The sequence below is a fragment of the Oncorhynchus tshawytscha genome, linkage group LG13, assembly GCF_018296145.1.
Source record: "Oncorhynchus tshawytscha isolate Ot180627B linkage group LG13, Otsh_v2.0, whole genome shotgun sequence".
In the NCBI taxonomy this organism is placed as follows: domain Eukaryota; kingdom Metazoa; phylum Chordata; class Actinopteri; order Salmoniformes; family Salmonidae; genus Oncorhynchus; species Oncorhynchus tshawytscha.
The window spans coordinates 45,567,476-45,593,603 of NC_056441.1; the positions used below are offsets into that span (position 1 = coordinate 45,567,476).

General features: G+C 42.4%; 1 protein-coding gene across 3 annotated transcripts in view; it reads right to left on the bottom strand.

Annotated features, from left to right (window-relative positions):
* The window catches only part of LOC112265000 (fibroblast growth factor 12), a 139,781-nt gene that overhangs the window by 17,584 nt on the left and 96,069 nt on the right, over positions 1-26,128 (bottom strand). For all 3 annotated transcript variants that reach the window (XM_024441962.2, XM_024441960.2, XM_024441961.2), the window contains exons 2-3: positions 12,130-12,240; positions 7,825-7,928 (exon numbers count right to left, since the gene is read on the bottom strand). In XM_024441962.2, the coding sequence (XP_024297730.1) occupies positions 7,825-7,928; positions 12,130-12,240 (215 nt within the window). The remainder of the gene's footprint in view (positions 1-7,824; positions 7,929-12,129; positions 12,241-26,128) is intronic.

A 26,128-nucleotide genomic window follows, 5' to 3' on the forward strand; every position in this document is an offset into this window, starting at 1 on the left:
AATTTGTGACTGGCCTCGACCCCGGACCAAGCGAGACGTTCGGGCCTTAGGGATAACAGGATATTATCGCCATTTTATCCCGGGATATGCAACCATTGCCAACCCCCTCACAAACCTCATCAGGAAAAACCTGCCAAACCAGGTAGAGTGGAAAGACGAGACGGAAGAGGCCTTTCAATTGCTAAAAGATGGCCTGTGTTCTGATCCCGTTCTACAGGCTCCGGACTTCCCACAAGAGTTCATTGTGCAGGTCGACGCCTCGGATACAGGGCTCGGGCCGTACTAGCTCAGGGTAAAGGTGAAGCAGAGAAGCCGATTCTCTTCATTAGTAGGAAGCTCAGCGATCGGGAACAGAGGTATGCGACCGTAGAGAAAGAGGCCTTAGCCATCAAGTGGGCCCTCGATTATCTCCGGTACTACCTACTGGGTCGGAGGTTTGCATTAGTTACTGACCATGCGCCCTCACGTGGATGGCTGGTAAGAGAAACAATAACAACAGAATAGCCAGATGGTTTTTGTCTTTACAACCGTTCTCTTTCCATGTCATCCACAGGGCCGGATCGAGGAACGGGAATGCAGACGCGCTGTCCCGACGCGACCAAGACGGTGTGTCTGGCGCCCGACCCTCCGGTTCAGTCCTGGGGGGGAAGGTATGTGGAAGGACCACCAGAGGGCAGTCTGGGCTCATGGATAGTAGCCCAACAAGGCATGGGAGACAAGGTAACCAGAGGCAATTAAGCACAGCTGACGGTACTAATGACATACTCTCCTTCCCCTATAAGAGAGAGAATGGAACCAGCAGAGAAGGGGGGGAAACTCTCTGGAAGATGGCCACCCAGAGAGAGAAGCTATCCAGGAAGAACCACTAAGACGGTGACAATCCCGTGACTTTTTGTTGTAGTTTAAAGATAATCCTATTGTGTTCCTGTTTCATCTAGAGAAGAAGATGTATGTTTTTCCTTAGAAGATTTTCATTGATTATGTTGGAGTGTTTGTGTTGACCAAATGCCCTCAATAGAGAACTGTGTTCAATCAAGAAAACCTACTCCTGACTCGTTTATTCCACCTTCCCGCTTTAGAGTGACGCCCAATTACTTGGTCCGCTCACATTAGCTAGAAATTGCTCAAAAATTAGTTTTCCACATATTCAAAGAAAAGGAAAGTAGACAATGAATGTAGGGTGTTCCAGCAAGAGTGGACATCGAAATATTTCTTTATTGAGGTATCAGGAAAGCTGTGTGCTTAGTGTGCAAAGAGAGCATCGCTGTCTTGAAAGACTACAACTTGTCCCGACACTTCCAGATGAAGCATGCAGAGAAATATAGGAATACAGTGCCTTGCGAAAGTATTCGGCCCCCTTGAACTTTGCAACCTTTTGCCACATTTCAGGCTTCAAACATAAAGATATAAAACTGTATTTTTTTGGGAAGAATCAACAATAAGTGGGACACAATCATGAAGTGGAACGACATTTATTGGATATTTCAAACTTTTTTAACAAATCAAAAACTGAAAAATTGGGCGTGCAAAATTATTCAGCCCCCTTAAGTTAATACTTTGTAGCGTCACCTTTGGCTGCGATTACAGCTGTAAATCGCTTGGGGTATGTCTCTATCAGTTTTGCACATCGAGAGACTGAAATTTTTTCCCATTCCTCCTTGCAAAACAGCTCGAGCTCAGTGAGGTTGGATGGAGAGCATTTGTGAACAGCAGTTTTCAGTTCTTTCCACAGATTCTCGATTGGATTCAGGTCTGGACTTTGACTTGGCCATTCTAACACCTGGATATGTTTATTTTTGAACCATTCCATTGTAGATTTTGCTATATGTTTTGGATCATTGTCTTGTTGGAAGACAAATCTCCGTCCCAGTCTCAGGTCTTTTGCAGACTCCATCAGGTTTTCTTCCAGAATGGTCCTGTATTTGGCTCCATCCATCTTCCCATCAATTTTAACCATCTTCCCTGTCCCTGCTGAAGAAAAGCAGGCCCAAACCATGATGCTGCCACCACCATGTTTGACAGTGGGGATGGTGTGTTCAGGGTGATGAGCTGTGTTGCTTTTACGCCAAACATAACGTTTTGCATTGTTGCCAAAAAGTTCCATTTTGGTTTCATCTGACCAGAGCACCTTCTTCCACATGTTTGGTGTGTCTCCCAGGTGGCTTGTGGCAAACTTTAAACAACACTTTTTATGGATATCTTTAAGAAATGGCTTTCTTCTTGCCACTCTTCCATAAAGGCCAGATTTGTGCAATATACGACTGATTGTTGTCCTATGGACAGAGTCTCCCACCTCAGCTGTAGATCTCTGCAGTTCATCCAGAGTGATCATGGGCCTCTTGGCTGCATCTATGATCAGTCTTCTCCTTGTATGAGCTGAAAGTTTAGAGGGACGGCCAGGTCTTGGTAGATTTGCAGTGGTCTGATACTCCTTCCATTTCAATATTATCGCTTGCACAGTGCTCCTTGGGATGTTTAAAGCTTGGGAAATCTTTTTGTATCCAAATCCGGCTTTAAACTTCTTCACAACAGTATCTCGGACCTGCCTGGTGTGTTCCTTGTTCTTCATGATGCTCTCTGCGCTTTTAACGGACCTCTGAGACTATCACAGTGCAGGTGCATTTATACGGAGACTTGATTACACACAGGTGGATTGTATTTATCATCATTAGTCATTTAGGTCAACATTGGATCATTCAGAGATCCTCACTGAACTTCTGGAGAGAGTTTGCTGCACTGAAAGTAAAGGGGCTGAATAATTTTGCACGCCCAATTTTTCAGTTTTTGCTTGTTAAAAAAGTTTGAAATATCCAATAAATGTCGTTCCACTTCATGATTGTGTCCCACTTGTTGTTGATTCTTCACAAAAAAATACAGTTTTATATCTTTATGTTTGAAGCCTGAAATGTGGCAAAAGGTCGCAAAGTTCAAGGGGGCCGAATACTTTCGCAAGGCACTGTATGTCTTCTGAGCAGAGGGCAAGTGCATCGAAAGAGTTGCTTTCTCAGTTGCAAAAGCAACAAGGACTTTTCACAAAACTGCATTCAGCAAACGATGGAATTGCGAGAGCTAGCTATGTACTGTCCCACAAAATTGCTAAACATAGCAAGCTATTCGCTGAGGGCGAATTCATTAAAGAACGTTTAATTGACCCTGCAGCAATACTTTGCCCTGACAAGAAAGAGCTATTTCAAAATGTTTCCATGTCAAGATGAACAGGTACACGGCATGTTGAGAATATTGCAGAGAATAATTGAAAGACAAGGTAAAGGATTTCATCTATTTGTCCTTGGCCCTGGATGAGAGCAGTGATGCACGTGACACGGCGCAGGTGTTGATATTCTTACGAGGCATAACCCCAGACTTTGAAACTACAGAGGTCAATAAGTGTGTGGCAAAGCTGGGACTGAGTTTTGAAAAGTTATTCAGTGTGACCACTGATGGGTGCCCAAACTTGACAGGAAAAAAACATAGGCCTTTCGAAAAGGATACAACATCAAGTAGCTGAGCTGAATCCAGATCAGAAAATGATTTTCCTGCATGGCATTATTCTTCAGGAGGTGCTCTGTAACTGTGTTCTGAAAATGAGCCATGTTGTGGATACAGTCACTAAAGTAGTAAACTTCATGAGAGCAAAATCTTTAAACCACAGGCAGTTTGTCTCACTGTTGGAAGAGACGGAGTCGGGTCTTACAGATCTCCCCTACCACACAAACATGAGATGGCTGAGTTTGGGGAAAGTGCTTAGAAGGGTGTGGGATCTGAAGTTGGAGATTGTTGAGTTTTTGCAAATTAAAGGAAAATATGTTGATTTCCCTCACCTGCAAGATAAAGAATGGTTGGCTGATTTTGCCTTCACCATGGACATGATAGCCCTCATGAATGAACTGAATTCCAAACTACAAGGGAAGGGCCTTTTTGCACATCAGATGTACATCCTTGTCAAAGCCTTTAAGGGAAACTTACTACTCCTTTGACCTGCCAAGTAAAAGCCAACAATCTCACTTACCTTCTGACACTACTAGTCTGTTCCCTGTCAGGTGACCAGCGGGAGAAGTATACTTCGCTGCTGCGTGCTTTGAACTGTGATTTTTCTCGTCGTTTTGAGGATTTTCAAAGTGTTGGAATGACATGCTGTTGGTTTCCTCTCCTTCACCGTCAATGTGGATAATGCTCCCACTGACCTGCAACTTGAGCTTATCGATCTTCAGTCTGATGCAGTGATTGGAGAACTATTCAAAACAATTTCACTGACGAGGTACTATACATCTCTCGATGAACAAATCTTTCCAAAGATTAGGAGTCATGCTCAGAAGATGTTTGTACTGTTTTGGTCAACCTATGTAAACTCAGCAAAAAAAGAAACTCACTGTCAACTGCATTTATTTTCAGCAAACTTAACATGTGTAAATATTTGTATGAACATAAGATTCAACAACAGACAAACTGAACAAGATCCACAGACATGTGACTAACAGAAATGGAATAATGTGTCCCTGAACAAAGGGGGGGTCAAAATTAAAAAAGTAACAGTCTGGTGTGGCCACCAGAAGCATTAAGTACTGCAGTGCATCTCCTCCTCATGGACTGCACCAGATTTGCCAGTTATTGCTGCGAGATGTTGTCTTTCACCAAGGCATCTGCAAGTTCACAGACATTTCTGGGGGGAATGGCCCTAGCCCTCACCCTCCGATCCAACAGGTCCCAGACATGCTCAATGGGATTGAGATCTGGGCTCTTCGCTGGCCATGACAGAACACTGACATTCCTGTCTTGCAGGAAATCACGCACAGAACGAGCAGTATGGATGGTGGCATTGTCATGCTGGAGGGTCATGTCAGCATGAGTCTGCAGGAAGAGTACCACGTGACGAAGGAGGATGTCTTCCCTGTAACACACAGCGTTGAGATTGCCTGCAATGACAACAAGCTCAGTCCGATGATGCTGTGACACACCGCCCCAGACCATGACGGAGCTTCCACCTCCAAATTGATCCCACTCCAGAGTACAGGCCTCGGTGTAACGCTCATTCCTTTGACGATAAACGCGAATCCGACCATCACCCCTGGTGAGACAAAATCGCAACTCGTCAGTGAAGAGCACTTTTTGCCAGTCCTGTCTGGTCCAGCGATGGTGGGTTTGTGCCCATAGGCGACGTTGCTGCCGGTGATGTCTGGTGAGGACCTTCCTAACAACAGGCATACAAGCCCTCAGTCTAGCCTCTCTCAGCCTATTGCGGACAGTCTGACACTGATGGAGGGATTGTGCGTTCCTGGTGTAACTCGGGCAGTTGTTGTTGCCATCCTGTACCTGTCCCGCAGGTGTGATGTTCGGATGTACCGATCATGTGCAGGTGTTGTTACATGTGGTCTGCCACTGCGAGGACGATCAGCTGTCCGTCCTGTCTCCCTGTAGCGCTGTCTTAGGAGTCTCACAGTATGGACATTGAAAGGTATTGCACTGGCCACATCTGCAGTCCTCATGCCTCCTTGCAGCGTGCCTAAGGCACGTTCACGCAGATGAGCAGGGACCTGGGCATATTTCATTTGGTGTTTTTCAGAGTCCGTAGAAAGGCCTCTTTAGTGTCCTAAGTTTTCATAACTGTGACCTTAATTGCCTACCGTCTGTAAGCTGTTAGTGTCTTAATGACTGTTCCACAGGTGCATGTTCATTAATTGTTTATGGTTCATTGAACAAGCATAGGAAACCGTGTTTAAACCCTTTACAATGAAGATCTGTGAAGTTATTTGGATTTTTATGATTTATCTTTGAAAGACAGGGTCCTGAAAAAGGGGCATTTCTTTTTTTGCTGAGTTTATGTGAACAGACATTTTCAGTGATGAAATTTAACAAGTCAAGGCACAGATCATCATTGTATTTATATTCCGGACCCAGACCATCCGCTCAAGAAAAAATCGTCCCGCGGCTGAATCTAGTTGATGATCCCTGGCGTAGTTGATGATCCCTGGGGTAGTGCATTAATGGGTGTAGACATATGGTGAGGTGGGGAGATGATGGGGGCTGTGGAAAGTTTTGATAGTGATAGTACTGCTCCCAAAAATTATGCAAGACAGTCAAGTAAGTTTTAACATTGATTAATTTGAAGATTTGACTAAGATGTGTCGGGTATTTATAAAATTCACATCGTGGGCAACTCAAAAAAACATGTTTGACCTTGATCTGAGAAAACACTAACGGTGGAGTAGACCAATGACAGTGGTTTGATCATAAAATAATGGTTGCTTGTTGACAATGAAAGAACCCCCCACCCCCCTTCTCTGCATATAGAAAATCAAGAATTGCATTTTAAACTTTCATAGATGGAGGCATCAATAACTTATTACGGATGGACCCACAGCACAGCGACATACAAAGTCAGTGGCCCCACTCTTCCCTTCTCTAAGAGCCACACAGAGATATAACTGCTAAGAGGCCTGTTGTACACTCTTAGAAGGTGCTATCTAGAACCTAAAAGGGTTTTTCGGCTGTCCCCATAGCACCATTGAAGAACACTTTTTGGTTCCAGGCAGAACCCTTATGGTTCCATGTAGAACCCTTTACACAGAGGGTTCTACCTGGAACCAAAAAGGGTTCTCTTATGGGGACAGCCTAAGAACCCTTTTGGAACCCTTTTTTCTAAGAGTGTAGCGAGACTGTGCTTTATGTAGGGATGTCAAACAAACGAATGGCTCCAACCTCTGCAATTCCATTCTTTAAGGATTTGTCCTTCCCCTTTGAAATCTGCTGTTGATCTTGGCCAGATGAATACCCAAGAAATAAAGTACCCCCCTCCCCTCTCTATAAGCATGGTCCCAAGATACAATATAGTGCTCCAAAATAAGGGGGGTAATGGTATTTTCCAAACATGTAGGAAACATCTGTTTAGTGAGTGTATTACGCAGTGAGTGTATTATGGTCAGAGAGCATTCATAAAATCTCCATTTGGAGAGTGGTTGTTATGTGTGTGTACTGTACTATTTCTCATGGTCCCCAGAGGATGACCCAAAAACAAACTGGGAAAATATGGGCCAGTATTTATCAAGCATTTCAGAGTAGGAGTGCTGATCTAGGATCAGGTTCTCCCTGTCCATAATAATCTGACTCCTTATGATCTAAAAGCAAAACTGATCATAGATCGGCATTCCTACTCTGGGACACTTGATGAATGTGGGACCTGAAGAGAGGATTATATATCACCGGACGGGAGGTAGAAAAAGGTAACGGAGGTGGAGAAATAGGGAACATGAGAAGAGGGATGGAAAGGAAGGAAGAAGAAGAGGAAGAAGAGGAGGGAACGGATAGAAATGAGGGATGGAAAGAGAATAGGACTTCACTGAGGCAGACACTAAATAGCTATTATCCATAAATAACCGAAGAGACAAAGGTTGCATCCCTATACAGTGCACTACTTACTTTCGACCAGAGCCCTATGGGTGCTATCTAGAACCAAAAAGGGTTATTTGGCTGTCCCCATAGGAGAACCATTTGAAGAACCCCTTTTGGAGAGGGTTCTACCTAGAACCAAAAAGGGTTATCCTATGGGGACAGTCTCAAAACGCTTTTGGAACCCTTTTTTCTTAGTGTATGTAGGGAATAGGGTGCCATTTGAGACAAACAAATGCAGACATGTTCAAATGCAGACCTACAGGGAATCTAAACTGACTTGATCCACAGTACTAAGTCCGTATTGTCCAGTACAACAAAAGTACCAGTTACTAAAGAGTTTTTCTAGAACAAGTTTTAAATATATCTAGAATATAATCTCACACACAAAAAACACACTCGGAGTCAGTCAAGTTTTAGAGTAGCAGAGGCAGGACTTACTGAGGTGTAGAGGAAGCCCTCTCCATTCATGGCTGCGTAGAGTCCGGCCTTCACCCCCTGGATGGCTACCACCCGCAGCCCCACTGGGATGAGGTTAAACAGAGCTGAGGAGAGAGAGGAGGGAGAGAGAGACAGGGGGAGGAAAAAAGAGAGATACATGAAGAGATACATGAGAAAGAGACAGAGAAAGGGAGACAGAAAGACAGGAAGGGATAAGGGAGAACGAACACAGGTATAATAAAGGTCACAGTTTATTCCTACCCACCTTACTATTTAAATACAGTACAGCAGTAGAGCAACATCACAGCACTGTGACTTTCACATTTGGGAAGAGTGTTGACTGTTTAGAAAACCAGTCATTCTGTGGAAGGAAAGTGGTCTATGGTGGATCTTTGAGGGAATAGGGGAAAAGGTAATAAGCAAATCAAATAAGAACCTCAGGGGTATGGGGGAATGTGCCAACACTCCCGTTTCAGATGCACTGATTCAATTTCACTCAGTGAAAATCGACAGGCTCCTTGGTTGGCCAACAAATTACCTTTGTAGGCAGAAAAGAGTAACGCATACCAGAGGCCAGGGGAGCAGCGAAGCAAGAGCCCAGAAATGATGTGTGTGTGCGTGTGACTGTGCATGCATGTGTTTGGATGTTTAAGCACGATGGGGGTGGATCAAAAGAAATGCATGACGGAGAGTGAAGTGGAGTCAGTGTGAATGTATGTGTGGGATAAAGAGACTGAACAAATGTGTACATGTGTGTGTCTGTGTGTACTCTGTGTGGGGGCGTCATGCCCATAGGCCAGTGGAGGAGGAGAGAGAGTATAGAGTCACACACACAGCGTTTGATTTGATTTTAGCTGCCGGTGATAATACTAGCCCCTACCATTTTATGAAGTTGGCTTTAGCTAGCCAGCTAGATAGGTTCCCAATCTCCCAACCTCATAACTAGTTACCATGTCATGTCATGCTATCAATCAAGTTATAGTAGTTTGTCTAACTAGAGCTAACTGCCAAAAAGGAGACACCAACATAAAGTGTCTTAGTAGAGCGAGCCAGAACAGCTTCAATGCACCTTGGCATAGATTCTACAAGTGTCTGGAGGGATGTGACACCATTCTTCCATGAGAAATTCCATCATTTGGTATTTTGTTGATGGATAACACTGTCTCAGGTGCCGCTCCAGAATCTCCCACAAGTGTTCAATTGGGTTGAGATCTGGTGACTGAGAGGGCCGTGGCATAAGGTTTACATCGTTTTCAAGCTCATCAAACCATTCAATGACCAATCATGCCCTCTGGATGGGGAAATAGTCATCCTATGGGAATATAGCCATTGTAGCCAAAATAATGGCCTGCCCAACATTTTTATACATGAGCCTAAGCATGATGGGATGTTAATTGCTTAATTAACTCAGGAACCACACCTGTGTGGAAGCACCTGCTTTCAATATACACTGAGTATACAAAACATTAGGAACACCTGCTTGTTCCATGACATAGACTGACCAGGTGAATCCAGTTGAAAGCTGGGATAGCTTATTGATGTCACTTGTTAAATCCACTTCATTCAGTGTAGATGAAGGGAGGAGACATGTTAAAGAAGGACTTTTAAGCCTTGAGACAATTGAGACGTGGATTGTGTATGGGTGCCATTCAGTGGGTGAATGGGCAAGACAAAATATTTAAGTGCCTTTGAACAGGGTATGGTAGTAGATGCCAGGTGCACCGATTTGAGTGTGTTAAGAGCTGCAACACTGTGTATCAAGAATGGTCCACCTCGCAAAGGACATCCAGCCAACTCGACACAACTGCTGGAAGCACTGGAGCCAACATGGGCCAGCATCCCTGTGGAAGACAGCTTTTAGAGTCCATGTCTGACGAAATTGAGGCTGTTCTGAGGGCAAAAATGAGTGCAACTCAGTATTAGGAAGGTGTTCCTCATGTTTTGTACACTCAGTGTACTTTGTATCCATCATTTACTCAAGTGTTTCCCCTATTTTGGTAATTACCTGTAGCTGGCATGCCTGCTGGCAACTGGGTTGCTAGACTTTAGAAAATAAAACAATTACTAGACTCACAATCCTTCAAATGTTTTACACAAATTTTAAATGTTTAAATGTAATCTTGCACCTTAAGATAATATCATGATATTTGTGTATTAGTTATGATCCCATGATATGTGCCTCCATTGAAAACGGAATTGTCAGCTGTCCAAAGTGCTGTGCTATGGATAGAGTCCAGGCCATAATCATATTTTTAAGCTATACAGTGTTTGTTTAAAATTACATTGTTTACAAACAATGGAGTTAAGAAAGCTTATACTTTTGTTGACAGTTGAACTAAGCTCATGAGGCATTTATCAATTATATTTTTTAAAGAATTAATGGCTATGTATCAAATCATTTATTAAAGGTTCAAAAAAGGATTTACCAATCCCAGATTTTCATATCATATCCTTAAAACCATCCTAAGACCTGGCAGCATTTCTCACCACTGCTTCCTGGATTTTGAGCTAAAGCCCAGGGAAAAAAACACTGTACGGTAATTCGGGCAGCCGATAAACCTCATATTAACGCCTAAACCTCATATTAACGCATAATGCCAAAACTCACAAATAAGAGCTTTGACGATCATTCAAGGATCACATAACAACACTAAGCCTTTCGGGATGCTTTGATATGGGCTAGGAAGAAAAAAAGTTTGACTTTTTTAACAGAGAGGGATAGGTGAAATAATCCGCAAGGACACAAATACAAAAGGGATAAGGAGGGGATGCAAAAATACTCCAGCATCATGAGTGGGTGCAACTGAGCTCCTGTATGAAGAAGGAGCCCTCCGGCTACACAGCTCACCAGGCATTAATCTTCTCTCAATCCACGAAAACACATACTGTACTGTACCCACCATCCATCCACCCTGAAAGAGCACAACTGGGCAGGCGACTCGTTTTGGGCCGGGAAACAAGATTGTTTTTGGGTCCGTCTCCAACCTCTCCTTTGCTGTCCTTGCATCTCTTCTCCTCAGCCCTCTTTTCCTCCTCTCTTCTATTTCACCCATCTTTTCCTCTTTTCCCCCTCCTCTCCCATCCTCGTCTTATCAGCTTTCCTTTCTCCTCGCCTCTCTTCTTCTCTCCTCTCCTCTCTTCTGATAGAGCTCATTGGGTTTACTTCTGGCTTCTCTACTCTATCTCTCTTTAATATGAGTAGGAGATGTGAACGAAATAAGTTTAACATCTTGCCAGCTGTTGATTCTTCCATTCTCCTTCCCCTGAAGCTCTGGAGACTCATATGCTATGATATTTTCATTCTGATACAATGAGAGGCCTTCTTCTTCTTCTTCTTCTTCTCTCCAGCTGGATACAGCAGTGGAGAAGGGTGGAGGAAGTTTGCCTTCCTTTAATTTTCTTGTTCAGCAGAGTTGCGAATTGAGTTACTGTGGGAACTGTGGCTGCCGCCGCCCACTCTTCTCTGCCATTTCACAACTGCCAGGTACAGTAGGTAATCTCGCCCCTGCAATACAGTGTGTGCTGCAGCGCTAACACACACACTCTGCTATGACATAAATAGGGAAATAGTCGTAGTGTGAATTGACCAAGCACAGGTTAACTACTTACTTAATACTCTTCATCTCTATTGAGAAACAAAGAGCTCCCTCCACTTCATTCTGTCCTTGGCAACATGTTGTGCCTCACTCCAAGAGCACACAGGTTGGATGAGTGGCCCCCTGTGGCTCAGTTGGTAGAGCCCGGCACTTGCAATGCCAGGATAGTGGGTTCGATAGGTGGGACCACCCACCATACAAAAAATGTATGCAAGCACTGTAAGTCGCTTTGGATAAAAGTGACTTATAGGGCCAACACTTTGCTCTGGACTTCAACTCTATCAAGTGACTCCTGCATCTATTAAACTATCACTTTAGTGTGTGTGTGTGCACGCACAAGGAACACAAGCCATGGTGTGCATGCACGCATGCACGTAACTTGTGTACCTCTAGGCTGGTACTGCATGTAAGTCAAGGAGGGGACAGATCCCCTTCCCACCAGACAGATGGACGGGAATGCTCCTGGCCTGACCGTTGAGTGGGTGTGTGTTGAGTGTTGAGGCTTGCACAGGTGATATCTGTGGAATTCTAGATTGTGGTGTGTCAACATCCATGTACACTGTCATGATGAAATGGCATTTGTCATCGTAAGGGCTAGGCATTTTTTCAGACCCACGTGACCTCACCAGGAAAAAGTGTATTGTACTTTCAGATTGTATGATAGGAGATGTGCATGTTGGGATCTGTAATGTGTGTCATATAAACTCACTGTAGTCGCTGTTCTCGTCCTTGGTCCCATTTATAGTGCCATCCGGCTTCATCTGCAGGTAGAAGCCCTGCTCGCTGAACAGTCGAGTCACAATGCCCTTCAGCTGAGGCTCTGCAATATAACACAACAGGGATAAGAGTTAGCTAGCTGCTTGGGTCGTGTTTATTAAGCACCAAACATAATAAAATGGACTGAAACAGGGAGGGACTACCTGAATGTGTCCAATAAGAATAGCTCATTTTAGATTTCCATTGCAATGACCACGGCCCAGGTCACTTAGTGTAAGGGATTTCTTCCGTTGACGGAGAGGCGGACCAAAGTGCAGCGTGGTTATTTTGATTCATGTTTTAATAAATCACTTCACATGAACAAACTAACAAAAACAAGAAACGTGAAAACCCAAAACAGCCCTATCTGGTGCAAAACACAGAGACAGGAACAATCACCCACAAACACACAGTGAAACCCAGGCTACCTAAGTATGATTCTCAATCAGAGACAACTAATGACACCTGCCTCTGATTGAGAACTATACTAGGCCGAAACATAGAAATACCCAAATCATAGAAAAACAAACAGACTGCCCACCCCAACTCACGCCCTGACCATACCAAACAATGACAAAACAAAGGAAATAAAGGTCAGAACGTGACACTTAGGCACCAAAACACTTGAATGCCATGCCCTCATACCCTCAGTACCCATTTGAATGACTAGGGGCTGACCAGGGAAAACAACAGCTAATTGTACTAAGGGCATTCAGAGCATGCAGATACCAACATAACACTAATCAGTGGAAAACCATCTAAACCATCTCCCAGTCTTGTAGATAAAAAAAAAAGGTTTCAGTTGGTGGGTCAAAACTGAACTGAAAAATAAACGGTCGAAGATGCCACCTCCAGATCATGAACTGGGCACACAATATGGGACAGATAAACTTGGCACTACAGCCGCCTAACACCCAAATTATGCAGGAAGAGACATAAAAAGACTAAAATACAGCACTATTTAGAGCAAGTCGGTGTGCCAGTTAAATGCTGATGATGAGGTGGACCCAGTGGATGATAGAAACCCTGAAAGGTGGAGAGATACGTTAAATATGATGCAGAAATGTGTGGCCCACCTCTTCTTATCCATCGGTGACAGATATGATACTCTCAGACCTCTGACTAACTTGTAGCCTAACTGTGAGAATTGGCCCATGGGTGGATCAATAAAGCATTCTTCACCAAAAAATGCTTCACCTTACCCTGAACACTAATAGCTCTGGTCCAGTTCATTAGTGTGCCTTCCTTCACTTCAAGTACTGGAGGAACCCGCACAACAACAACATGTGAAAATCACGTTTTCACATGATAAATGTATGTTTTCAGATGTTGAGCTTAGATTTCATATGTGAAACCATATTTTCACATGTATTAAATGTATAGATTACATGTTAACAACACCTTTTCACGTGAGGAGAATAGCGTGTTTTCACCTTACATGTGAATTGAAAAACAAATCACATGAAAATCACATTTGCAGTTTCATATGTAAGAAATGTCACAACCATTGTAAGTTCAAATGTGGGGGTGAAATAGTGTTATTCTCCTCACATGTCAAAAGGTGTTAATGTGTTGCATTCTGTAAACCTTTTTTTCTATAAAAAAGGTTACATAGCCTACCTACCTGAGCATAAAAATAATTATTTCTTACTTCTGAGCTATCCACTCTATTATTAGCCTTCCATTTCATCCTAGCTAGCCATTTTTAGCTTCTGTTATTGTTAGCTGTCCATTGGTTTTTGTTACATTTAATAAACAGGCTACAATAGTGTGTGTGTTTATGTAATTCTGCGTGATTATTTAGTTAGTTAGTAAATAAATAATTAAGCCAATTTGTGCATCGCTTATTCATGATTTAGGCTAAGGTTCGTGCAGATTTACGAGGTCAACGACATTCAGAATGAGACTGAAATGAGGAAATGATTAATTATTGACTGTAATGATATCAAGATATTCCGATATATTCTTGCATTAATTCGGGAAACGGTAACTCATTAAACAAACTTTTCCCATGGTGCCCCAAGATACTAATTAGTTAATTGTTACATGATTAATTTAAATTACGTAATAATTAAATATAGTTAATTATTCGATAAATAGCATGTCATCACATGAATGATAGTCACGTAAAAAAATAAAAAATAATTGACAGCCCTATTTTGAATTGAACAGTCAATATCTGAGATTGAGAGAAATTGATAATAAATATGCATGGTCAAGACATTGGCTTCTCCCATGGGAGACCTGGGATCTAATCCCGCCAGTTTCAAAAGCACATGCTGGTTTAGAATATCACATGTGAAATGTTGGAAAACCACTAGTCTGAGTCATGTTAAAAATCCATGTAAAACTTCATGTGTCCGAAAACCATGTCTGGTCCGTGCATTTTTTGTTTTCACGTGACATTTTTCACGTGATTTGTGAAAAATGTGTTTTTTTCATGTTTTTTTGTTGTTTTAAGGGCACTCAGTGCAGCAACCCCCTAACTAATAAACATTTACCCGTAGACAACCAGACTAAATAGCCCTTGGTGCATTGCTGTTGTAACTCACTTGACCAGTATCCTACATGGATTTAAAAACTCGGATGTCCCCCCCAGGTGAAATGAAGAGGGGAGAGAGGTTGCTTCAACTGTGTATATCAATGTTCAGTTATGGACTTCTTTAAAATTATGTATTATGCCAACATAAGAACACGCAAAAAGTTTGAATTGACTCTGACAGTGGCATGCTCAGTGGTGTAAAGAAAAAATACTTTGAAGTACTACTTAAGTCTGTACTTTTTTCGGTATCTGTACTTTACATTACTATTTATATTTTTGACAACTTCTATTTTTACTCCACTAAATTCCTAAAGATATGTACTTTTTACTCCCATACATTTTCCCTGACCCCCAAAGTACTCGTAACATTTCAAATGCTCGGTCTGAAAGCGTTCAAAATACAATGAAAACATTTCAAATACATTATCTGTACAGCTTAAAACAACAATGCAATGTGAAAACAAGTTGACATTGAGGTTAAACAAAGTGTGCGTTTATCAATTTACCTGATTTTGCTAACTGTTACTTTGGACAAAAATCATTGTTATAATGGTTTTTGTATAAAACATTTTTTTTTTAAACGTACAGCTCAATTTGAGCAAATTCTGAATTTGCGGAATGATTTGAACTGAACAACACGTTTCCCCAAAACGTTCTTGTAAATTATTGAACAGACTGAGATGTGTTTGCTCCGCTCAGTGGATGTGCAGGGTGTGATCTTGAAGCAATGAGTGACGTTAAACAGTAACAGTACAGCGCCGTTTCCGTTAAATTGAACGTTATATTACGTTTTAATGTACTGAACGCAGCCCTGCTCTGAGGTCACTGACCTGGCTTCCTGCGGACTGGTCTTTTCTTGCCGCTGCAGAACCGAATTTTGTTGAAGACAGTAAATATATGCCTCTCACACAAGGAGCGGGGATCTTTGTTGGGGCTGGTGCGCCGTTTCGAAGTAGCGACCTTTTCGCTGTTTGCCTCTCTTGCTTGACGTTTCTGTCGTATCAGGGAGCTGGCGAGCGCCGCCGCCATCTCCCCGGTAGACTAACCTTAGTGTAGACCACTTGAATCGTCTCCGCATCTACTATGAGCGAGATGTTGTGAAGATACTGCTGAGGGTGCTGATTATGGCTGGTCCAATGCATAAGGTTGCGTAAATGCGCCATGATGATAAATATGTAGGTAAGGTGCATAAAATGACTGAACTTGCTGAATGCTGAAATCAAACATATTTGCGATCTAAATAACGGTAACAACATCGATATACATATGAAATATTGCAAAGGCAGTCTTTACAAATATGTAGGCTACTATATCTCTAAATAAACACATTTGTATTTTACATTCAGCACATTGTGCAAATTTCTCCAAGGTACTCCTTTATCTCCAGTCCAAATTATTCCCAGTTATCCTGATAAAATGTCCCATAAATAGTTTCATTATCCATCGTTTTCACTCCTCGACAATTTCTAGTGCTCGACATTGCACAACTTTCTGAGTTCACTGTTCATGTACGCGGACACACTGTTCACCAGCCCGCGGACGGCAAAGGTCTTTTGGACTACTACGGGCTCGACCCTCGAGCAGCAGGTTAAAAAAAATAATCCAAATTCGAAACCTCAATGTTCTCTGGAAGACGGAGAGTTATAACAAATTGGAGAACAGTCGGAAAATATATGTTGTCATGACAGGTAATGAGCATCCTAAACTGACGTCATTCGAACACACTGGTTGAACCAATGTTGTTTCCACGTTATTTCTTTAAAATGACTTTCAACCAACGTGGAATAGTCGTTGAATTGACGTCTGTGCCCAGTGGGAAAAATCGAAGCACAAATCTCACTTGTAGCCTGTGGTAAAAAAAAGTACCATCAAAGGAACCGGTGAAGTCCACTCTTCATTGCCTGGTTTGCAAACAGCCTTTCTTTTTCGCTCTATGCAATCCTACGTGATTGTGGTTCGGATGAGGAATTATCGGAGGCTGAGAGAAAGAGAGGGAAAGGAAACCAACGAGAGAGAGATGAAGCGGGCTTTAGCGAGTGTGTGTGTGTGGTTGAGAGAGGGAGGGAGAGAGCAGGAGGGAGGAAAGAGAGTTAGAGAGAAGTGGTGCATTGTAAACGAAAGTGATGGTGGGATGCTTGGCAGTAGGTGCGCCAGCAGCAGATAAATTCCGTAATTCAACATCATTTCACCAAAGGCTATGAGAAAGGCAGGTCTCCATTACACAAACCGATCTCGCGCACCAGACATACTTCCTGCGCGCAATATAGCCTATGGACTGGGGGCGAGGTAATGCAAACCTAGTCCCTAGGCTAGTAGCCTGTATCTGTACCTGTAACCTACCACACACATGAACCAGCTGGATACCGGCTGTCCCGAGGCACTGCATCTCTCTACCTTATACTGTAAACCTAATTAAGAAAGAGAGGTTCTAGCAATTTTTTCCCCCCACCTTTATTTAACCAGGTAGGCTAGTTGAGAACAAGTTATCATTTATAACTGCGACCTGCGACATTGAAAGTCAATATATATAAAAAAATACAATTAAAAAAATAGTTCTTAACAGGGTGTTTTTTTAACCCTCCTTCAGACATGAGCTCGTCTTCAGAGCAGATGTTGAGCACGTTAACCAGCAAAGCAGTGGGATACAAACAACAACACAGAGTTACACATGGAATAAACAAACGTACAGTCAATAACACAGTAGATAAGTCTATATACAGTGTGTGTAAATGAGGTAAGATTAGGGTGGTAAAGCAATAAATAGACCGTAGTGGTGAATTAATTACAATTTAGCAATTAAACACCGGAGTGATCGATGTGCAGAAGATTAATGTGCAAGTAGAGATACTGGGGTTCAAAGGAGCAAAAAAATAAATAACAATATGGGGATGAGGTAGTTGGATGGGCTATTTACAGATGGGAATGATCTGTAAGCTGCTCTGACAGCTGATCCTTAAAGTTAGTGAGGGAGTCTCCAGCTTCAGTGATTTTTGCAATTCGTTCCAGTCATTAGCAGCAGAGAACTGGAAGGAAAGGCAGCCAAAGGAGGAATTGGCTTTGGGGGTGACCAGTGAAATATACCTGCTGGTGTTGCTATGGTGACCAGTGAGCTGAGATATGACGGGGCGTTCATCTATAAGTCTTTACCTAGAAAAGACTTATAGATGACCTGGAGCCAGTGGGTTTGGCGACGAATATGAAGCGAGGGCGAGCCAACGAGAGCATACAGGTCGTTGTGGTGGGTAGTATATGGGGCTTTATTGACAACGGATGGCACTGTGATAGACTGCAATTTACAGTCTAACCAGACACCTAGGTATTTGTAGTTGTCTACATATTCTAAGTCAGAACCATCCAGAGTAGTGATGCTAGACGGGCGGGCAGGTGGTGCAGCGATCGGTCGAAGAGCATGCATTTAGTTTTACTAGCATTTAAGAGCAGTTGGAGGCCACGGAAGGAGAGTATGGCATTGAAGCTCATCTGGAGGTTAGTTAACACAGTGTCCAAAGAAGGGCCAGGAGTATACAGAATGGTGTCGTCTGCATAGAGATGGATCAGAGAATCACCAGCTGCAAGAGTGACATCATTGATGTATACAGAGAAAAGAGTCGGTCTGCGGATTGAACCCTGTGGCACCCCCATAGAGACTTCCAGAGGTGCGGGCAACAGGCCCTCCAATTTGACATACTGAACTCTCTCTGAGAAGTAGTTGGTGAACCAGGCGAGGCAGTCATTTGGGAAACCAAGGCTGTTCAGTCTGCCGATAAGAATGTGGTGAGTAGGCCAGGTCTTTTATCGATGATGGTTATAATATCGTTTAAGTGCCTTTTGGGGGGGGCGAGGGCAATAAAGTCATTCGACACGCTTTGATTGATGACCATAGGCACATTGAAACAGATGATTTCAGCAAGAAGGTCTAATGGTCTGATCATTCATGAATATCCTATACCACATTGTGCTGAGAAATGGCTTGAGGACACTTCCATAAACAGGGCGATCTCTTGTCATAGCCGATCACTTAATATTCCCATCTCTCATTTGTCCAGAATGATAGTGCAGTTGTGGGGTGTTTTGGTGATTCTCATGTTCTTGCAACTGAGACAATTCCATCCAGTGTAGCTTTTTTTAGGTTACAGCAAGTGGCACGAACGCAAGTGAATCCTCCACCGTGAACAAGTCACATACTCATGCTATTCTAAAATGGATCACCGAGCGGGCCTCTCTCTCTCTCTCTCCAAAACCTTCTGTCGTGTCAAGCGGAAATTATTCACTCAGGATACTCCTCACTGTGCATCTCTCAGGGCCGATGCGGGTTAAAAGTGTCTTGTTCCATTTGGCACAGGGATTTTTTTTTTTGGGGGGGGGGACTCAGTCAGGGTCTCAACTTACTGTTGATAGTTAGAATAGTAGAATACACAAGGTCAATTTCGAAATGTGGATGTGGATCAGCAGTTTTTCACTGACAGTCATTCAATTAGCCCATGTCAGCTAACGTGTTTTATACTTGTAGTAATCATGGTTGAATTACCGAAAGGGGGCCCCCATTGATTTTGTTAGGGACTCTCACCAGATATCATATTAAAGACTGGGGATGGGTGTGGGTACGCAGAGCTGGGAGCCACTACGGTCCTTGGATGTACACAGAGAGCTAATAATAATATGCATGTCAATCTTTGCTGGCTGAAAGTGGAGGAGAGATTAACTTCATCACCACCTGTATTAATGAGAGATGTTGAATGTACCAAGTGGTCTGTTTGAACTACTGGTGCACAGCTCCGACACCCATGGATACCACACAAGACATGCCACCAGAGTCTCTTCACATTCTCCATGTCCAGAACAAACTATGGGAGGCGCACAGTACTACATAGAGTCATGACTACATGAAACTCTATTCCACATCAAGTAACTGATGCAGCAGTAAAATTTGATTTAAAAACAGATACAAATATACCTTATGGAACAGTGGGGACTGTGAAGCAACACAAACATATGCACACATGCATGCAAATGGACTATACATACATGTACACATGGTTTTTGTACTGTAGATATGTGGTAGTGGTGGAGAAGTGGCCTGAGGGCACACAGTGTGTTTTGAAATCTGTGAATGTATTGTAATGTTTTAAAACGGCATAAACTGCCTTAATTCTGGCTTGGCAGCAGCTAATGGGTATCCATAACAAATAAAATACAAAATGATGAGTTCATCCCTGGGCTACATCATCACGCATGCCCACTGGGTGTTGTGGCTAAGTTGTGTCATATCATTTTTCTGGTTGAGTCCATTTCGGCTGCAAATGCATTCCAAATGCAGTGATGTCCTTTGCTGACTTTGTCACAAGTAAAAGTTGATCAATCAGTAGGCCTAATACCGACGATTGGAGATTTGTCGGTCAGCGACTGAATGGGAATTCAATTGATTTTTTTATCCATTTTAGAATAAGGCTGTAATGTAACAAAATGTTGAAAAAGTGAAGGTGTCTGAATACTTTCCAACTTGATTGGAGTCCACCTGTGGTAAATTCAATTGATTGGACATGATTTGGAAAGGCACACACCTGTCGATATAAGTTCCCACAGTTGACAGTGCATATCAGAGAAAAAAACAAGCCACGATGACGAAGGAATTGTCCGTAGAGCTCCGAGACAAGATTGTGTTGAGGCACAGATCTGGGGAAGGGTACCACAACACTTCTGCAGCATTGAAGGTCCCCAAGAACACAGTGGCCTCCATGATTCTTAAATGGAAGAAGTTTGGAACCACCAAGATTCTTCCTAAGCCACTCCTCAGTAAAAGACACATGACAGCCAGCTTGGAGTTTGCCAAAAGACACCTAAAGACTCTCACACCATGAGAAACAAGATTATCTGGTCTGATGATACCAAGACACAGTGGCCTCCATCATTCTTAAATGGAAGATGTTTGGAACCACCAAGACTCTTAGCACAATCTTGGCATTCTCTCAACCAGCTTCATGAGTTAGTCACCTGGAATGCATTTAAATTAACAGGTTTGCCTTGTTAAAAGTTCATTTGTGGAGTTTCTTTCCTTCTTAATGCATTTGAGCCAATAAGTTGTGCTGTGACAAGTTAGGGGTGGTATACAGAAGATAGCCCTAATAACTTTTGAGAAAATGGCCTTTGAACGTTTTGGTACCTACTGGGGAGGTCTTCTTTGTTCCCTTAATTTGGTTTTCGTACAGGATGAACAGTTAGACTGTTGGAAAAGGTCAGACATATCAGTTGCCCAGGCTCCCCCTTTGGATAGATCCCATTGAAAAACTTTGCTAGGTATTCTGGCAGTTGGCATATCCAACAGTCTATTCCAAAGTCTCACCATACACACCTTCCATCTCACCTCACAGGGTTCCCAGCCCATGTTATTGCAAGTATAGGTGCAAACTTGTGGATACCTAAAAAGTAACATACTGCTCTGTTATGGACATGTTCATTTTTTAGATGCTTTGCACCCCACACTCCTGCTGAATAGTCCAGAACAGGACACACGCATGTCTGATACAGTTTGGAATACATAGCATGACCAATATCATTGAGTGTTTTTGTTTTCCCATAACTCCCCTAAGAGCTCTACTTGCTGATTCGGACAGGGCAAATGTTCCATATAGAAAGGTAATATGTTCATTAAAAAAAAGACCACATATTTAAAATTGTTACTGAACTCAAGAATGTCTTCAACAAAACACTGCTCTTAATGCATTTTAGAAAAACAGGTACTATCTGTGTTTTTGTCTGGGTCTCCATTTTTTACACTAACTGACTGTACATAATAACATGTTCTGCAGGTCTTGTTCAGTTTCTGCCATCAAAATAATATCATCAGCATATAAAAGGGTACTTAGCATTTCATCATTACATCTTACTCCAATATGTAACTGTTTAATTTATTTTGCCAAATCATTTATAAACATAGCAAACAGTCGGTGATAAGGCGTGTCTTTGTTTTACACCCGAGGGTGTGGGAAACCAATCGGAACAATTTTCATTAATTCGCACACAAGCAATTGTTACTTTGTAAAGAGACTGGATTGCGTGATACAATTTCCCAATAACTCCTGTCTTTAACAAACTATAGGCTAAAATATCCCTATTTACAAAATCAAAAGTTTCTGGAAATCAATGAAACATGCAAAAGTAGGCTTCTCTTCGTGTAATCTATTTCTGACTATTATACAGACCGAGAAGATATTATCTATACAGGCTCTGTGTGATACACAGTGATGGGACAGAATGGATAGAGGGCATGTAAATCATTAGACTGCATGGAGCTTGGTTTGGCTGCCAACCTCATTCTCTATCATTCTCCTGATTTCCACTCAACCCCCCCAGCTCTGATCACCTCAGAGCTGAGAGTAGAGGACCCATGTGACTCAGAGAGGATGCCATGATTAGTTTTCTCACTGACCTGCTTCAGCGAATCAGCAACGGTAGGCCTACAGTTGGCTGCTGATACTGTGGTCGTGAGTGGCTCAGTTGATTGAGTGTGGTGCTTGCAAAGCCAGAGGTTGTGGGTTTGATTCCCGCTGGGGCCACCCAAACGCATGACTGAAAGACAATTTGGATAAATTGCATATGTTGTTATACTATAAGTACCTTAACACTGGAGTTAAAACTATGATTTGGAGGAATCAATGGGTATTTTATCTGGTACATAAAATAATTTTTCAAAATTGGTAATTACCTGGTACCAAATGGTGAAAACGAATTAATATTATACCACAGCATTGTTGAATACTTGTATCTGATTGGTTAGAAAGGCATTCAAAAATGGACATTAAAACCAGCTATTAGAAAACATTGTACCATTAAACGTTTTCAACCGTTAATCAGTCTAAATTACTCTGGGGCCCTTGAGGAATATGAGAAGGTCATCTGTATATTCGTAGTATTATTTCTAAGAGTGAACAGGTAGAACATTTATTGAATGACTCTGATCTTGATTTTTTTCTGTTTCCCTGCAAAATGGCTGAAGAAATCTTCTCCTATTTCTGCCTTTAATGTCCCTGGATATTCCATGAATATATTCAGGCTGAATGTCTTCCTCTTCCCTCATATGTCTCACTATTATTGGATTATATCGACCACCGATATCTGATATCTCGTTTTATGACCATCTAAATGCCATGCTTAAAGAATGTGATCATAAGGAGATCATCTTCATGGGCGATTTCAATATAAACTGGGAAAACAAAACTTACAGGAAAACTCTAAGAGATCACAGACAATTTTAACCTGACTCAAATAATACAAGGACCAACCAGATTAACACAGACATGCCAGACTCAAATTGATCTGGTGTTTACTAACAGACCTGATCGAATAAATAACTAAGCTATAACTAACTAAGCTATACGTCAAATTGACTGGTCTGATCTGTTAAGCAATAAAGACCCAGAGTCTGGATTCAGAACATTTCTGTCAGCTATTGACAAAGTGGATACCTCTTTTACCGGGAAATTTCTACGAAAGCCAAGAAGGAAAACCTCTATCATGGCTCAAAGAGGACCTCTGGAGGCAGATGAGAGAATGGGATCTTTTCTTGAAAAAAGCACTGAAGTCTGGTCAGAATGATGACAGATGTCTATTTACATCACTCAGAAATAAGAGGGTAAGGCATATTAAAAAAAACAGCAAAATCAGAGTTCTTCTTCAGAATGATCAATGACGCAAAAGGAAATGTCAAAGGGATTTGGAAAATCTTAAACTAACAGGGAGAGGAGCTGAAAAGTTTTTAAAAAAACATCCCGATTTAAAGGTTAATGGGATTCTAATTCAAGACTCCAATTTCATATCCACCACCTTTAACACTTTTTTTGTTGGCTCTGTAAGGGAACTGGCTCAAAGATTTTCAACCAAGACCACAGTTCTCACTCCCATAGATAATAATAAACCAATGTTCAGAATTCCTGAAATCTCAGCATCAGCAGTGGACAGTATTATTAGCTTCTTCAGGAGCTCTAGAACAAACTATGTACTTGGTCTAGACACTGAATTCCTGAAGAGACACAAATATTCTATGATTGCCCCTATTGTACATCTAGTTAATCTGTCCATCAAATATGGGTTCTTCTCCAATGCTTGGAAGTCTGCTGCAGTGATACCGGTTTTAAAATCTGGTGACCCAACACTGGTGGAAAATGACCGACCTATAAGCAATCTTCCAGTGCTTTCAAAAGTGGCTGAAAGATGGGTGGCTGATCACCTCAATCAGGGCAACTCCATACATCAACTGCAATTTGGATTCAGAACTAACCATTCTACTGAAACAGCCAAATGCTATTTTCTGGAGTGCATTAAATCTAAACTGGACATACAGTTAGGTCAGTTAGGATCACCACTTTATTTTAAGAATGTGAAATGTCAGAATTATAGTAGAGAGTGATTTATTTCAGCTTTTATTTATTTCATCACATTCCCAGTGGGTTAGAAGTTTACATACACTCAGTTGGTATTTGGTAGCAGTGCCTTTAAATTGTTTAACTTGGGTCAAATGTTTCGGGTAGCCTTCCACAAGCTTCCCACAATAAGTTGGGTGGCCCATTCCTCTTGACAGAGCTGGTGTAACTGAGTCAGGTTTGTAGGCCTCCTTGCTCGCATACGCTTTTTCAGTTCTGCCCACAAATTGTCTGTAGGATTGAGGTCAGGGCTTTGTAATGGCCACTTCAATGCCTTGACTTGGTTTTCCTTAAAGCTATTTTGCCACAACTTTGGAAGTATGCTTGGGGTCATTGTCCATTTGGAAGACCCATTTGTGACCAAGCTTTAACTTCCTGACTGATGTCTTGAGATGTTGCTTCAATATATCCACATAATTTTCCATCCTCATGAGGCCATCTATTTTGTGAAGTGCACCAGTCCACCCTGCAGCAAAGCAACCCCACAACATGATGCTGCCACCCCTGTGGTTCACGGTTGGGATGGTGTTCTTCAGCTTGCAAGCCTCCCCCTTTTTCCTCCAAACATAACAATGGTCATTATGGCCAAACAGTTCTATTTTTGTTTCATCAGACCAGAGCACATTTCTCCAAAAAGTATGATCTTTGTCCCCATGTGCAGTTGCAAACCGTAGTATAGCTTTTTTATGGTGGTTTTGGAGCAGTGGCTTCTTCCTTGCTGAGCGGCCTTTCAGGTTATGTCAATATAGGACTCGTTTTTACTGTGGATATAGATACTTTTGTTCTGGTTTCCTCCAGCAACTTCACAAGGTCCTTTGCTGTTGTTCTGGGATTGATTTGCACTTTTCACACCAAAGTTTGTTCATCTCTAAGGGACAGAACGCGTCTCCGTCCTGAGCAGTATGACTGCTGTGTGGTCCCATGGTGTTTTATACTTCCATACTATAGTTTGCACAGGTGAATGTGGTACGTTCAGGTGTTTGGAAATTGCTCCCAAGGATGAACCAGACTTGTCTGATTTCTTTTGACTTTTCCCATGATGTCAAGCAAAGAGGCGAGTTTGAAGATAGGCCTTGAAATTCATCAACAGGTACACCTCCAATTGACTCAAATTATGTCAAATTAGCCCATCAGAAGCTTCTAAAGCCATGACATCATTTTCTGGAATTTTCCAAGCTGTTTAAAGGCAGTCAACTCAGTGTATATACATGTTTGACCCAATGGAATTGTGATACAGTGAGTTAAGTGAAATAATCTCTCTGTAAACAATTGTTGGAAAAATTACTTGTGTCATGCACAAAGTAGATGTCCTAACCGACTTGCCAAAACTACAGTTTGTTAACAAGACATTTGTGGAGTGGTTGAAAAACAAGTTTTAATGACTCCAACCTAAGTGTATGTAAACTTCGAAGTCGGCGAAGTCTTTCTGGATCTTAAATTGAGTTCCTTAGTTAGGTGGTTAACTGATTTTTGTCCTCTGACGTCCTTGGGTAGGCAGAGGGAGTCTGGAAGGGCATCAAGGAATCTTTGGGTTGTCTGAGAATTTATAGACTTTTGATGCTCCTTGGTTGGGGTCTGAGCAGATTATTTGATGCGATTGCAAACGTAATAAAATGGTGGTCCGATTGTCCAGGATTATGTGACTTATTTAAATGTGTAGATACACTGGATAAACATGACAGCAATTTTGCCACAATTCACCCTCTCAGCCAGCCGGCTCCACTCGGGCCCTCTCAGCCAGCCGGCTCCACTAGGACCCTCTCAGCCAGCTGGCTAAACTGGGGCCCTTTCAGCAAGCTGGCTCCTCTAGGGCCCTCTCAGTCGGCCGGCCGGCTCCTCTAGCCAATAGTGGAGCAGAGGGGCCATAGCGGAGCAGGGGGCATAGGGGGCAGAGGGGCCATAGCGTAGCAGAGGGGCCGTAGCGTAGCAGAGGGGCCGTATCGGAGCAGAGGGGCCGTATCGGAGCAGAGGGGCCGTATCGGAGCAGAGGGGCC